The sequence below is a fragment of the Entelurus aequoreus genome, linkage group LG11, assembly GCF_033978785.1.
Source record: "Entelurus aequoreus isolate RoL-2023_Sb linkage group LG11, RoL_Eaeq_v1.1, whole genome shotgun sequence".
NCBI lineage: Eukaryota > Metazoa > Chordata > Actinopteri > Syngnathiformes > Syngnathidae > Entelurus > Entelurus aequoreus.
Window position 1 is genome coordinate 53,301,996 of NC_084741.1, and position 15,706 is coordinate 53,317,701.

The following is a 15,706-nucleotide window of genomic DNA, read 5'->3' on the forward strand; positions in this document are numbered from 1 at the left end:
GCCCCAGGTCAGTGCATACGCCAGTGCAAAGATGACTTAGGTAGAAAACTTAGCTTCAAAATACAACCCGACGGGACTTGTTGCCTATGGCACAGGAGTGGGGCCAGACAGGCTCTACTTTTTCCCACTCGTTTTGGACGGTTGATCACTTGTGCAAAAATGTGTGCTTGTGAAGTTTTAACATCCAAGTAAAATGAATTGATTGAAAATTATTGATTCTCCTATATTGCAGCAAATAATTCTCTTATTGAAGCACAACAAGTTCAAAATACCATCTAAAATCAAAACACGTTTTTCAGCAAAAACGCTAAAAACAATGCTGCCGTAGTATACTCGCAATGTTGTCAATACAAGTAACACACATAAGTTAAGCAATGCTTTTGTAGGAACTATGATCCAAATTCAAAAGTGTGATTCATCTGATTTAAAAAAAAAAATTGTTTGACAGCTCTAGTATAAATGCATGATTAAATTAACTGTCAAATATGTTTTTGCTAACAAGCAACATATCCTGCACATTCCACACTACACATAATGAAACTTAAAAAATGACTGTAATGATTTTATGTATGCAATAAAGCTCAGTCTCTTACGCGGGGAAGCAGTGCGCTGCAGAGACAATCCAGCGGTCTGAGATGATGGAACCTCCACACTGATGATCTCCATTGTACTGCAAGCTGACCTGCCACGGCCAACTGCCTTGCCTCGCATTCACGCCACCAACTATTCGGTCCGCTGCAAAACTACGCCTGCCACAGTCTGGCAAGGATAAGAAAATAGATTTTGGAATGAAGTATAAGTGGAATAATTGAACATACGAGAACAACAAATAAATATACGAGCTAAGATTTTACCTTGGCACAACAATGTGAGAACCTCCTTGCTCTCACAGTCACTGAAATGAAAGAGATAATTTAAAGCACAGTGTAACCTTTAAAGCAGAACACCAGAAGTGATACAATTCGAATAAGACTAGAAATTGTTTTACCATTCTGAGTTGAAGCAGGTTTTTTTTTACTTTCTTTTACACTTTTGAAATTGAGAATGTTACAGTGAATCTGCACCCTTGCCTTACGCCTTTGTCACGAAAGACTTTTGTCCTGATCCAAATACCATGCGTTAAACAGCGTGTGCAAACTATAAAATATTGTGTACTATTGGCGTGTTGTGGGTGGTCTAATCTTTCTCAGAGCCGTGAGCATAACTGTGCCAGTTTGCACGCACATTTATTATATTTGCATCTCTTCCTCCCATATTGTGGGTGTTCTGATAATCGGCATTAGTTCTGCATTTACATGAAGACAAACAGGCTAAATCGATTGCGTTTTCTATTTTACTGATATAAGTGGTGCAATCCACTTTGTAGATCAGCTTTGCGTGCGCTATCAAGTTTGCACATGTTTTAGTACACGCAAACCTTTATTAGATCAGGCCCTTTATTGATTTTACATTTTACTAATTACAGTGGTTTACAAGTACACTTGTATGGCAGAGAAAGAATAATGTTAAAATATTGCTTTTTAAATTCCCTGTACATTTGACAAATCTTTAATAATGACAACAGTTAGAGGCAAGAATTTATTATTTCTATTTCCATAGAAAGAAAGGGGTAAAATTTTAGCCTGGCATAAAACAGTTTACACTATCAAATTGAGGTGCCAGTGTGCGTTACCATGGGAACAAAGAGTCTTTGATTTTCTTGCCATAGCTCAACTCGTTGGTCCTGACACAGAAGAACTCGCCACCTTCACCACCGGCATCCGGCACAGACGTGATTGAATAATTCACCACACTGAAAAAAAGACGCATTAATAATGTCTAGGTTTCAAAGATTTCAATGCATTTTTACATTTTCTCACCTGACAAAGCCCACTTCCTCGCAGCTGATGCTAGCCAGCATCTCATTGGCTGAGGAGGAGCACACTTGACGCCACCTCTTCTGGGCGGAATCAAACACTCTGAGATGTTGGTCAGCAGAATTAACTTGGACTGTTGGTAATTAAATCAACATGTTAGTTGGATAATCATTGATTTATGTGTTTTATTGCAATGACATGATAAAAGGATCCATTTACCGGTAGCAATTTATGTTCTACACCGCTTGTCCTCATTTTTGTTACGGGAAAGCTGGAGCCTATTCCAGTCAATCACAGGGCACCATCCACACTCACATATACAACTATGGACAATGTAGACTCTCCAATTGCCCAGTACTCCTCAAATAGTGGGCCAGGCCCCAATGTAAGGGAAGGCGCACGTGACCTCGGGGAACCTGCTTTTTTTTTCGTCCCAGAATAGGACAAAGAGTATGTAGCACTTGGCTTCAATGTAACCCCGGTGGGAGACGAGAAAAGGCCGGTGTGTTAATAATTAATGTTAATGTTAATACAATTACACTGTTACGCAGAGGTATAGTTATAACAATTTTATAGACAAAATATACTATTTATAGTCACGGTGGAGAGTGGGGTGGTGCTAAATATTTTTTTCTTCCTCGGGCGGGCGCAACAGAAAATAATTGAGAAGCAATGTATTAACCTAACATGCATGTTCTTGGAATGTGGGAGGAGATGGAGTAACCGGAGAAAACCCACGCTCACACAGGGAGCCGATGCCAGCTCCACAAAGAGATGCCTAAAAGGACATTCAAACCCTCAACCTTCTTACTGTGCGATCAACATGCTAACCAATGAGCCACCGTGCAGAAAGAAGCCTTCAATCAGTCGTAGTAGGAAAAAAAATCACCATCGTAGTATCCTGTGTCTTCCTCCAAAGTGCAATATGAAACTACAGGGGAAAAAATAGAAAAGCAGACATTAGGCAGTGCATCATTTTTTAAATAAGTTGTGCAGCGTGTATTTTCTATGGTGCATGTGTGTGATTACGTGTCTGACCTACGGCCCAGATTGCTGCTCCGATGGCTGCCAAGGTCATCAGCATCACACACACACCCATCACCCGGCAAGGGGTTAATATACAGGTGAGGGAGATCCCCTTACTCCCTGCACACACACACACACACACACACACACATTAGATGACTGACCATACAGAGACACAAACTACAGTACACTACACTAGAAGGCTCAATATGGCAGGACTACAAAATGCAATAAATGTCATGACACATTCACAAAGTTTAGAGTAAATGAAATAATGTCAGAGTGCTAGTACTTGATATGGAATATTTTTGACCCGCACATACAATAAAAAAAAACAGAATATTTTTCTGGCGCAAGGGAGAATTGCAAATGACACTGATCAATAGTCTAAAGTCTAATGCAAGAACAGACTGTTAAATAAACTAAGATGTAGTGCAATGACTGTCCTGCATGCACATACTGAATGACTGCACAGCTGCACACCTGAGTGCTGCTGCTGAGTGGTCAAGGGACCAGAGAATATGTATTTTTTTTATTAATTTATTAACTTAAAAATACTTTTTGAACCCAATTTTTTCCAGCTTCGGGGGCCGTAGCATTGTCAAAGAGGCGGAATGGCGCCTGTGTGAAAATGGAATGCCGGGACCAGGATAAAACTGTTATGTAATTTTTGTTGAGCTAGTATGCCTGTTTAGTTGTATTGTTTGATGTCACTGTGGATGTTAAAGCACGCATGGCACAGTTGCTGAGTCCAAGACAAATGTATCTAAATTATGATAATTGCTTTGTATGGTATACTGTGACGTTTAACAACAAGAACTCCCTTCTCCCACACTGTTGTGTTAAAAGCAATTACTTTAAACATCACACAAGACTTTCGGCGTGGATGATGTCTCATATATACACATATATATATATATATACATATATATATACACTACCGTTCAAAAGTTTGGGGTCACATTGAAATGTCCTTATTTTTGAAGGAAAAGCACTGTACTTTTCAATGAAGATAACTTTAAACTCGTCTTAACTTTAAAGAAATACACTCTATACATTGCTAATGTGGTAAATGACTATTCTAGCTGCAAATGTCTGGTTTTTGGTGCAATATCTACATAGGTGTATAGAGGCCCATTTCCAGCAACTATCACTCCAGTGTTCTAATGATACAATGTGTTTGCTCATTGGCTCAGAAGGCTAATTGATGATTAGAAAACCCTTGTGCAATCATGTTCACACATCTGAAAACAGTTTAGCTTGTTACAGAAGCTACAAAACTGACCTTCCTTTGAGCAGATTGAGTTTCTGGAGCATCACATTTGTGGGGTCAATTAAACGCTCAAAATGGCCAGAAAAAGAGAACTTTCATCTGAAACTTGACAGTCTATTCTTGTTCTTAGAAATGAAGGCTATTCCATATATATATATATATATATATATATATATATATATATATATATATATATATATATATATATATATATATATATATATATATATATACTGTATATACGTATATATATATATATATATATATACTGTATAACCTAACATGCATGTTCAATATATATATATATATATATATATATATATATATATATATATATATATATATATATATATATATATATATATATATATATATATATATATATATATACTGTATATACGTGTATATATATATATATATATATATATATATATATATATATATATATATATATATATATACTGTATATACGTATATATATATATATATATACATATATATATATATATATATATATATATATATATATATATATATATATATATATATATATATATATATATATATATATATATATATACACGTATATACAGTATATATATATATATACGTATATATACAGTATATATATATTGTTGCGGCGATCTGCCTGGAGGTGCGGCTGAAGGTGTGTGTGTGACAGCGGCTGTGCTGCTGCATGCGCGTCACAGCAGAAGCGCTGCATGCGTGTCACAGCAGAAGCGCTGCATGCGCGTCACAGCAGAAGCGCTGCTCCGCGGCGCGCCTCACCAGGTGCGCTCTCCAGCAGGTGAGCGCAATCAGACTGATGAGCAGCGCAGACAGGACAAAGCAAACAAATGCACCCGTTTCATTCAGTGTGCAGGACGGAGCTGAGAGCAGCAGAGACAGAGACGATCACTAAAACCACGAAAGCACTTCACAAACGCATGGGAAAAAGGACTCAAACCAAACGGACTACCGGTGAGCTCACCTCTTTCCACTGGACTGTTTAATCATGATCCGACTGTTGAAGTTTATGCGCTGTGATTGATGGCAGAGCTCAACTTCAGAAGAATGTTTATTTAGATAATTGAACTGTTAAATAAGGTACAATTGGTGCTTATTTTGTTTCTTTTCTTTATCTTATTCACCACAAATATTTGTTTTACTTGTAGAGACAAGAAATGGGCAATTAGGGCGCTTAAAGCCTTGTAAATGTAATTTGAAGTATATTAATATAGAGAGTGGATTTTGCTTTATTAAAAGGCAAAGTAAAACATTTAATTCATGTATAAAAATAGTATTTCTGTTAAAAGTGTTTATGTTAAAAACTACAGTAATATTGGTTTAAAATGCTTGATTTCATATGAATTAATAGAGAAGTGTCAAGTTAAACTTGTTGTAGAAATTCATGTCTAAAGTCTGTATAAAATAATTTAGGCTAAAACTTAAGGTAAAACACGTTGCTTTAAAAGTAGATGGTTCTAACATGTGAACTATATTTCTGTTTATTTAATGCCTAATTTACCTTATTAATCTAAGTTAATTAAGTTAAGTGAAATGCTGGTTAATGTGTATTAATTAATGTTAAAAATGTACTTACCTTTATAAAATACCTGAGTTAATGTACTTACTTTGTTTGTTGCAAAATGCTGTATTTTATTTAAAAGCTTTTATTCTTGTGTGTTTAAAGGTTTTTCACCTTCCAAGATTCCAGTTAATAAACTGAAATACGAGTGAAATCCTGAGCCTCATCGAGTCCTTCCTTTTCAAGTGTGGGAAGCCATGTCGTTATAAATACACCTGACAGTGAAAAACCGTCTGTGACCAGCAAAAGACTCCACTTGCGGCCACCACCGAGAGGGAGGACACTCCACCTGGGGCCTGGAGGACAAAGACTGCTGTCTGTCAGCCAAAGAGAGCAAGATGGCTGATCCAAAGCCAACAGATGAACTGAAAGTGGAGAGGACCACAGCTAAGAGACAGTTCTCCCGCCTTGCCAACAACATTACGAGAACCTACATAGAGATGTCTAAGGAGGAGTTACAGGAGAACTTCAAGAAGCTGATGCTAGAGAGCTCTCGTGTCTTCGAGGCAAACGAAGAAGTGGAAGCCGCTTACATGGCAGACGCTGAGGAGCTGAGCGACCCCCAGAAAGCCGACATAGCAAAGACGGAGAAAGAATGTGAGCAGAAGACGAAAGAAGTCAAACTCCTAATCCGAGAGACGCTCTGGACCACATATGGAGAAAAGGAACTTTCCCTGGCTCTACAAGTTGCAGAGGCCGAATTCAGGAACGTCTCCTTCCAGCCAGACACAACTCTGGAGGCTTGTGAGTTCATGCTGACCCACCTACAGAAGTTGGTGGACAAGGCAAAGGAAGCGCACCAGAACTGGAACCACTGGGCTCCGCTTGCCGAGAAAAAGGACTTTGATTACCGTTTAAGAGAGCTCGAGGTGGTCCTTCCCAAGCTGGTGTCACAGAAGGCCCCCCTCATCCAAGCAGCAAGTATAAAGAAAGACGCTGGACCCCAGCCCATCTCAGCCCGCAGCTCAGCTCCAGTGGCAGCGATAAAGCTAAAGGCCACAGCCTTACCAAAGTTTGCCGGCAACCAGCGAAACTACTACAGATGGAGGAAGGAATGGGAGGCTCTGCAGAAGCAAGGTGAACCAACCGGATCTTCAGAGGTTAAGAAATTCCAACTACTGGATAGCCTTGATGAAAAGGTGGCCAGGGAACTACGTCTGTCAACGTACAGCTCAGCAGATGAGATCTTCAGAGTCCTGGAAAACCGGTTTGGGAACCAAGCCAGCATTGCTCTTGAGATCATAGAAGAGCTACAAGCAAGACCATCAGCCAGGAGCGGCCATCCAAGAAAAATCGTAGAGCTCATCCAAACTGTGGAAAAGGCCCTTTATGATCTAAACGAACTGGATAATGCAGACGCCTTAAAGAACCCACTGGTGATTAGATCCATCGAGAGCAAACTCCCAGAAACTCTGAAGAAAGACTGGCTCACCTATGCTGCTGACAGAGGAAACACTGTTAACCCCCAGAACCGCTTCGACAAGCTCATCACATTCCTAAAGTCCCAAGAATCTATATATGAGCAACTAGATCAACTGAGCAACGTCTTTGAACCCGCCAAGGAGCAGACTAAGCTCATCAAGTATGCCAGAACAAAGTCAGCCAAGTCCAGCAGTGAAACAGCAGGCTGCATCATTTGTGGTGACCCAAAGCACAGAAGAAGACTCTATTTCTGCAGAAGGTTTAGGATCAACCTAAAGCCATCGGAGAAGAGGGATGCAGCACAACAGCTCGGTGCTTGCAAGAGATGTCTCGAGGTCCACAGCAGCGACCCCTGCAGAAACACCACGTATCTGTGCGGGAACCCAGAGTGCAAAGACCAACACCATTACCTTCTCTGTCCAGTTGCCAGACCCCAGTCCCAAAGAACACCTAAATCCAGTCCAGTGAGAGCTGAGGGGAAAAGATACACCGAAGCTCAAAAAGACTTCCTATCCAGGCTTACCCCTGAGCTGGCGCAGCAGTGTCGAGACACCTTCTGCAACGTCACATCCAGAGCATACAACACCACAGCAGTTGAAAGAGGTCTTCTAGAGGAAAATGGCTTGCATGAGTATCCAGTGATCCTGATGCTCTTTGATGTCACTGCCAACGATGGACAGAGAATTGGGACCCTCATCGACCTGGCATCAGACACGAACTATATAACACATAGAGCTGCCAGCAAGTTGAACCTGAGAGGTGAAGATGTGACACTGGTGGTTTACGGCGTTGGAGGGATGAAGGTGTCTGTTGCAACTAAGCGCTACCTCCTCAAGATTCGGGTCAACACTCCGAGAGGGACCCTCAGGTCACATCAACTAATCTGCTATGGCCTTGATAAGATTGCAGAGTTTCACAGACATGTTCCAGCTATTAAGCTACAGAAAATCTTCCCAGATGTTCCCCTAAGAGACCTTGCTAGACCCAAAGAGGTGCAACTCCTGATCAGCCACAAGGAAGGCCAGCTAGTACCCCAGAAGGTTCGTTCTGTTGGCAACCTTGTGCTCTGGGACGGCCCCCTCGGCAAGACGATCGGAGGCACACACCCGGACCTCTTTGAAGAAGTCACCTTAATGGCCCACACATCAAAGACACACTTCGCAAGATCCATGAGAACTGCAGCAGTCAAATACAGTGAACTCATCTGTAGAGATCCAATCTCCTGCCAGTCTCCCGACAAGCCCCACACCCAGTCCAATACAGCCACTAGCAGCAGAGACTTTCTGAAGTGGTGGAAGTGGGAAAGTATTGGAGCTGCTTGTGAGCCAAGATGTGGAGGATGTCGCTGTGGGAATTGCCAACCCGGGGGAAAAGAAATGACACTGGCTGAAGAAAGAGAGATGGAGATAGTGAAGAACGGGTTGATGTATGTGAATGGAGACCATCACAGCCCTGATCCCCACTGGCATGCCAAGTATCCCTGGACAGAAGATCCAGCATCTCTACCCAACAACAGGAGAGCGGTTGAAGCCACATTCCTCAGGACAGAGAAGCAGCTGGCAAAGGAACCGGAGTTGAAGACAGCCTACATGTCACAAGTCCATGAAATGCTTCATCGCAAAGCTGCAGTGAAGCTATCCAAAGAGGTTCTGCAGAGTTGGACTGGGCCAGTGTGGTACATAAGTCACCTGATTGCACCAAATCCACATTCAGTCTCCACCCCAGTGAGGCTAGTATGGAACAGCAGCCAGAAGTACAGAGGCCTGAGTTTGAACGACATACTAATCAAAGGTCCTGACATCCTGAACCCAATCAGAGCTGTCCTACTGAGGTTCCGAGCTGGTGTCTTTGCTGCCCTCGGTGACATCCGCAAGATGTACAACTCTGTCTGGTTGGAAGAGAGAGAGGTCCACCTGCACAGGTTCCTGTGGCGTGACACTGAAAAGGCTGAAATAGAAGACTTCGCCATAACAAGGGTCAACATGGGAGACAAACCTGCTGGTTGCATAGCCCAAGTCGCCATGAGAGAGACCGCCAACTTGCCTTCATTCAAACACTTCAAAGAAGAGAAACGTGTGATAGAGGAAGATGCATATGTGGATGATATCCTGACCTCTCACAACAACCTCCAGCACCTCAAACTCCTCACATCCAACATCGAACAGATCCTTAAAGCTGGAGGATTCATCATGAAGCCCTGGGTCTACTCCGATCAAAGTGGGAGGAAAGGGCCGAGAGGTGAGAAGATGGAGTCAAAGACCATGATCCTGCCAAACCAGCTCACTGAAGAGGATAACAAAGCCCTCGGCCTTGGTTACACCATTGAGGATGACACACTACATGTCATGGTTGCAGTGAACTTCTCCAAGAAGAAGAGGAAAATGCGCCTTGGTCAGGACTTACTGAGAGATGAAGTAAGAAGACAAACCCCAGATCCATTCACCAGAAGAGAACTGTTGAGCCAAGTCTCTGGTCTCTATGATCCACTCGGCCTCGTGGCTCCTGCAAAGCAGAAGGGAGCCATCCTCATCCGAAGAGCTTTTCAAGAAGCAAAAGTCATGTACTGCATAGAAGACACCTGGGATGCCGCCTTGTCCAAAGGACTCAGAGAAGATGCCATAAAGCTCCTAGAAGACTATGCAGAGCTGAGCCAACTCAGATTCACCAGACCCCTGACACCACCAAATCCACGTGCAAAACCAAGTGGCATCACCTTCTCTGATGGCAGTGAGCACGCATATGGCGCTGTGCTGTACCTACGCTGGAGCTGCAGCCATGGTGTTGTTGTGAGGCTAGTTGAATCTAAGGCCAAGCTGACCCCTCTCGACCACAAGGGTGACCCTGTGAAGGCGGAGATGTGTGGAGCAGTCTTTGCCGCCCGGTTGAAGAACTACTTCCAGAGACACTGCCGAATCGATGTTGAGAAGTGGTACCATCTCGTCGACAGTCAGACCGTCCTAGGCGCAATCCAGCGGGAGAGTTATGGTTACCAGACCTTCTTTGCCAACCGAGTCGGCGAGATCCAAAGCAGCACAAATGTCCAAGACTGGTGGTGGATTCCAGGGCCCGAGAACATTGCAGATATCATAACCAGAGGGGCCAGTCCAAATGACTTAATTGAGGAATCCGAGTGGCAGTCAGGTCCAAAGTTCCTTCGACTTCCTGAAAGTGAGTGGCCGAAGAAATCAGCCAAAGACGTCGCCGCACAAGCAAGAGACAATATCACAAAAATACAGAAGAAAACATTTGTCGCCGTACTCACCCGAAGTCAACAGAAAGCACAGGACCCAAAAAGAGTCCAAGAAACAGAGTCCAGATTCAGAAGACCACCTGCAGCAGCAGCAGTCCAAAAGCTACTGGACGAAAGGCGCTTCAGCAATCTAAGACGGCTGGTCGGGACAATAGTATGGACTTGGAGAGCAGTAAAGAAATTCCTGTGCCCCGGCGATAAAGAAAAGTGGGAGGCAGTACCTTCATCTGGTGTCATCACTGTGAACGAAAGAGAAGATGTGTTCAGAGACCTATGCTTGGCAGCACAGGAGGGCGTACACTTTCCAAACACAACAACAGACAGACTGGTTGTTTACAAGGACCAAACAAGCGGACTCCTGATGTGTGGTGGCAGGATCCAGACCTTCAGAGAAGACCACAGAGCTGTTCCCCTGCTACCGTTCCAGGCCTGGATCTCCACCCTCCTAGCCCGGGAAGCACACAGTGAGGGACATGAAGGAGTGGCAGGAACTACACTGCGGATGCGAAAGAAAGCATGGGTCATCAAAGGAAGAATTATTGCCCAAAAAGTTGTTGACAAGTGTGTCGTGTGCAAGAAAGCAAAAGCAAAGACCTGCCAGCAAATAATGGGAAACTTGCCTGAGGAGAGATCGAATCCGGCTGCACCATTTCAATTCACATCTGTCGACCTGTTCGGACCGTACCAAGTGAAGGATGATGTCAAGAGGAGGGTGAGCATGAAAGTATGGGGCGTGCTCTTCTGCTGCATGTCCAGCCGAGCCATCCATGTCGAACTGGCAAACACGCTAACAACGGAGAGCTTTCTACTTGCTTACCAGAGGTTCACTTCTGTCCGAGGCCATCCTCAGAAGATCTGGTCCGATCCAGGTACGAACTTTATTGGAGCAAAACCTGTCCTTGAAGAGATGTACAGTTACCTGAGACGACAAAACAAAGGATCACTAGAAGAATATGCTGCCAGGAATGGGACCGACTGGATGTGGAGAATCCTTCCAGCCGATTCACCTCACCGAAACGGTGCCGCCGAAGCTGCTGTCAAGATCACCAAAAGAGCTCTACAAAGCCTTGGTAGAGGAGAAGGCCTTGCCTTCAGTGAATTCCTGACTGTACTCAAGCTGGCCGCCAACCTTGCCAACGAAAGGCCTATCGACGCTAGAGTCCAGTACCGTGAGGACGGCATCCAATACATCACTCCAAACACCCTGTTGCTTGGTCGAGCCACACAAAGTGGAGATTTCAAAACATTCGACTACACAACTTACCCCTTCAAAAGGCTGCAAGAGATTCAAATGCAAGTCAGCTACTTTTGGAAGTCCTGGAGCCAACTCGCAGGTCCAAACCTGTTCATCCGCAGTAAATGGCATACTGCTGAAAGAAATGCTGCCATTGGAGACATAGTGTGGCTCTGCGACCAAAATGCACTGAGGGGTCAGTTCAAGCTAGCAAGAGTTGTCAGTGTGAACGCAGATCCCAAAGGCATTGTCCGAGATGTCCACGTGAAAGTCTCTCCAAGTGGGTGCGTTCAGGTGAAGACTCCAAACCCTGTCGTTAAAGAGTCCAGGTCTAAGGAGAAGGACTTCCAGGGCACCATACTGCATCGAGACGTCCGACGCCTTGTCGTCCTCATCCCGGCGGAGGATCAGGTCAGGGGAGACCAGCTCGCCTGAGAGGTGCGATCTTTCCAGGTTACACTGCAAAGATCGAGTGGGAGGTGTTGCGGCGATCTGCCTGGAGGTGCGGCTGAAGGTGTGTGTGTGACAGCGGCTGTGCTGCTGCATGCGCGTCACAGCAGAAGCGCTGCATGCGTGTCACAGCAGAAGCGCTGCATGCGCGTCACAGCAGAAGCGCTGCTCCGCGGCGCGCCTCACCAGGTGCGCTCTCCAGCAGGTGAGCGCAATCAGACTGATGAGCAGCGCAGACAGGACAAAGCAAACAAATGCACCCGTTTCATTCAGTGTGCAGGACGGAGCTGAGAGCAGCAGAGACAGAGACGATCACTAAAACCACGAAAGCACTTCACAAACGCATGGGAAAAAGGACTCAAACCAAACGGACTACCGGTGAGCTCACCTCTTTCCACTGGACTGTTTAATCATGATCCGACTGTTGAAGTTTATGCGCTGTGATTGATGGCAGAGCTCAACTTCAGAAGAATGTTTATTTAGATAATTGAACTGTTAAATAAGGTACAATTGGTGCTTATTTTGTTTCTTTTCTTTATCTTATTCACCACAAATATTTGTTTTACTTGTAGAGACAAGAAATGGGCAATTAGGGCGCTTAAAGCCTTGTAAATGTAATTTGAAGTATATTAATATAGAGAGTGGATTTTGCTTTATTAAAAGGCAAAGTAAAACATTTAATTCATGTATAAAAATAGTATTTCTGTTAAAAGTGTTTATGTTAAAAACTACAGTAATATTGGTTTAAAATGCTTGATTTCATATGAATTAATAGAGAAGTGTCAAGTTAAACTTGTTGTAGAAATTCATGTCTAAAGTCTGTATAAAATAATTTAGGCTAAAACTTAAGGTAAAACACGTTGCTTTAAAAGTAGATGGTTCTAACATGTGAACTATATTTCTGTTTATTTAATGCCTAATTTACCTTATTAATCTAAGTTAATTAAGTTAAGTGAAATGCTGGTTAATGTGTATTAATTAATGTTAAAAATGTACTTACCTTTATAAAATACCTGAGTTAATGTACTTACTTTGTTTGTTGCAAAATGCTGTATTTTATTTAAAAGCTTTTATTCTTGTGTGTTTAAAGGTTTTTCACCTTCCAAGATTCCAGTTAATAAACTGAAATACGAGTGAAATCCTGAGCCTCATCGAGTCCTTCCTTTTCAAGTGTGGGAAGCCATGTCGTTATAAATACACCTGACATATATATATATATATACGCAATACTTGTTGTATAATATAATATTTTTTTCCTTCCACCACAGATTGATGAAACATGTTTGAGGGGGAAAAAAGACATTAGTCTTTGTGTTTTTTGGCTTTGGCATAGCTCTGAAATCAACATTGATATCCCAAAGGGACAAAAACTGTCACGCGTTGAAACATTCTTTTTCCGTCAAAGCATCTCTTTTAGTAACTACAGGCAAAGACAGAACAATAACTCCATTGTACTCTTCTACCTGAGACCACTTCTATGGGTCTTTTTTAATGCTTGAAGCTGCTGAGGTACTATGTGCTTTCAGATTCCATACTAAAGATCTATTTAATTCTGTTATTTTTAAATCCCTCATCTCAAAAAGAGATGGTTGGTTGTCTGGGATAGTTCACTATGACAGAAATGCATCAGCAAATCAGGTTTTCTCTATAAACACAGATTACAGGAAGAAGGTGTTGAATTTTTGACTTTGAAAATGTGCCATAGGTTTCATGGAGGCTTGATGTTTTTTCAGTATTGTAAGCTACATGAAAGCCCATTGCCTAGTCAACAGTTAATATCCATTTGAACTCTTAGAATCACTAACATTTGCACTTCGGGAAACAGATTTTAAAGCACAAACTAGAAAACCAGGAAGATCCTTTATTTGTATTTTGTCCTTCAAAAACAAGGTTTGGCCTAACTCAACATAAATTCACTCCAATTTAAATAGGAAAAGAGACATTGTACGGTTTGTACCAAAAACAATACTCATCCTGAGAACAAAGTTATTTTGAAAACACAATAGGATAGGAAGTCAAGGCTCACATTTATATAATATTATTCATATTTTCATACATTTATGTTGTATGCAATATAGTTAGGAGCCATTTATGCTTTGTTTGGGTCTACCTCATTTTGATTTAGTTTGGTGTGCTGCTGTTGCATGCTCTAATCATAACACACATGTTGAATGGGATGAAGTGTGCAAGGCTGTCAAAGCTGTGGAGTCAGGAACTAATAAGAAAAAAGTGGTAACACACCAGGGAAGAAAGTGAAGAAAAAGATGGATGTGGCCAAAACAGACGAGGGGACCAGACATAGTGCTCACCCCGTTTAAAAAGGTAGTCGCTACAATGATACTTTAAACTTAAGAAGAGTTATTGGGGACTCAATTACCCCAATAATAAATATTATTTGTATAACTTACAACAACATGTATTCATAGAGTAGCCTGCTCAAACACAGATTAGAGTTTCATGAGAATTTGGTCATTTCCGTAGATTCTACATCACTGGAGTAACACTTCTGCACTCTGACCATATTAATAGATCAGTCATACTGGAAATATGCAAAAATTTGAAAGAGAGATTTTTAGACATTCAAAATCGTAAATAAATAGCTAACAATTGAGTCAAAAAATCAATGTCCTCTGTTGCACTCAATATACCCTTTCTAAAAACATCCTGAAACCGCCAACAATACTCGAATTTACATGTCGTGACCTGAAAATTAATCATATATGATGGATATTGTTACTATAAGCGCCAACGCAGACAAACTATTTTAGCGGCGTATCAATAGTATTGAGCTAATGCTAGCTTACGCTGCTGTTGTCGACACACGTAGCTTGTGGCTGCTTTTGCGGTGTCTCAAACCTGCTAAAAGTACATTTTTGATTATAATTCATGCATCTCTCACATGTAGTAGACAAATATGGCCATGGACCGACAGGCTGGTCGACTTTCACATCCGGGGTGGCGAAAAAGACACAAAAAGACGCTTGTCGCAGCAACTTTTTTTAACCCTTTGTGAGGATCATGATTGAATCTTCATCGAAACTGAATTATGTGAGCGTCCTGTCGGTCGGAATCACAGCGAGAATGGAAATATTACAGTAAGTGTTTGTTTTATTATGGTTTAATATGGTTAGTTTGTATGTGTATTACCCAGCACTGCTGTGGATGCAAGTGTCACAACGAAGCGGCATTCGGGTAGCAGTCAGCTTCTAAAACTTATTGCTCATCCTCTTTGTGTTCGGGCTCATAAAATATAAGGTCCTGGATTAACATTTTTCCCAAAGTAATCGTTGTTGGCTCTCATAAAATCTTCTTGATTAGCAATGTTGTTGACGGAGAAGGGATCTGTGGTTACTCTTGCTCTGTCACGCGATCACATGACTGCTTCCTCATTATCTCTCAAAATGGCACCGCAATCTCCCTGAGATTGATAGTTTTAATCATAACTCTTTATTCGCAAACTTTGGAAGTCTTTTGGTGACATAAATCAGATATATATGATAATAGCTTCAATGTAGCTTCAACTTGTCTTTCCACTCCATTGGTACTTTAAGTTAAAACTGGGTTTCTATGTTCTAAAAGCCCGAGCGTGTGTTGTTTTGCAAAACAC

The 15,706-nt window shown here is 42.1% G+C and overlaps 1 protein-coding gene across 8 annotated transcripts in view; it reads right to left on the reverse strand.

The window, feature by feature from the left end:
* Positions 1-15,706, reverse strand: part of hpn (hepsin) — a 32,056-nt gene that overhangs the window by 5,433 nt on the left and 10,917 nt on the right. For all 8 annotated transcript variants that reach the window (XR_009827789.1, XR_009827790.1, XM_062063528.1 and 5 more), the window contains 6 exons: positions 2,895-3,002; positions 2,746-2,787; positions 1,860-1,989; positions 1,673-1,792; positions 855-895; positions 594-759 (listed from right to left, as the gene is read on the reverse strand). Coding sequence is in view for 6 of the 8 variants with exons in the window: in XM_062063528.1 (XP_061919512.1) it covers positions 594-759; positions 855-895; positions 1,673-1,792; positions 1,860-1,989; positions 2,746-2,787; positions 2,895-3,002 (607 nt within the window). In the remaining 2 variants the exon portion in view is untranslated. The remainder of the gene's footprint in view (positions 1-593; positions 760-854; positions 896-1,672; positions 1,793-1,859; positions 1,990-2,745; positions 2,788-2,894; positions 3,003-15,706) is intronic.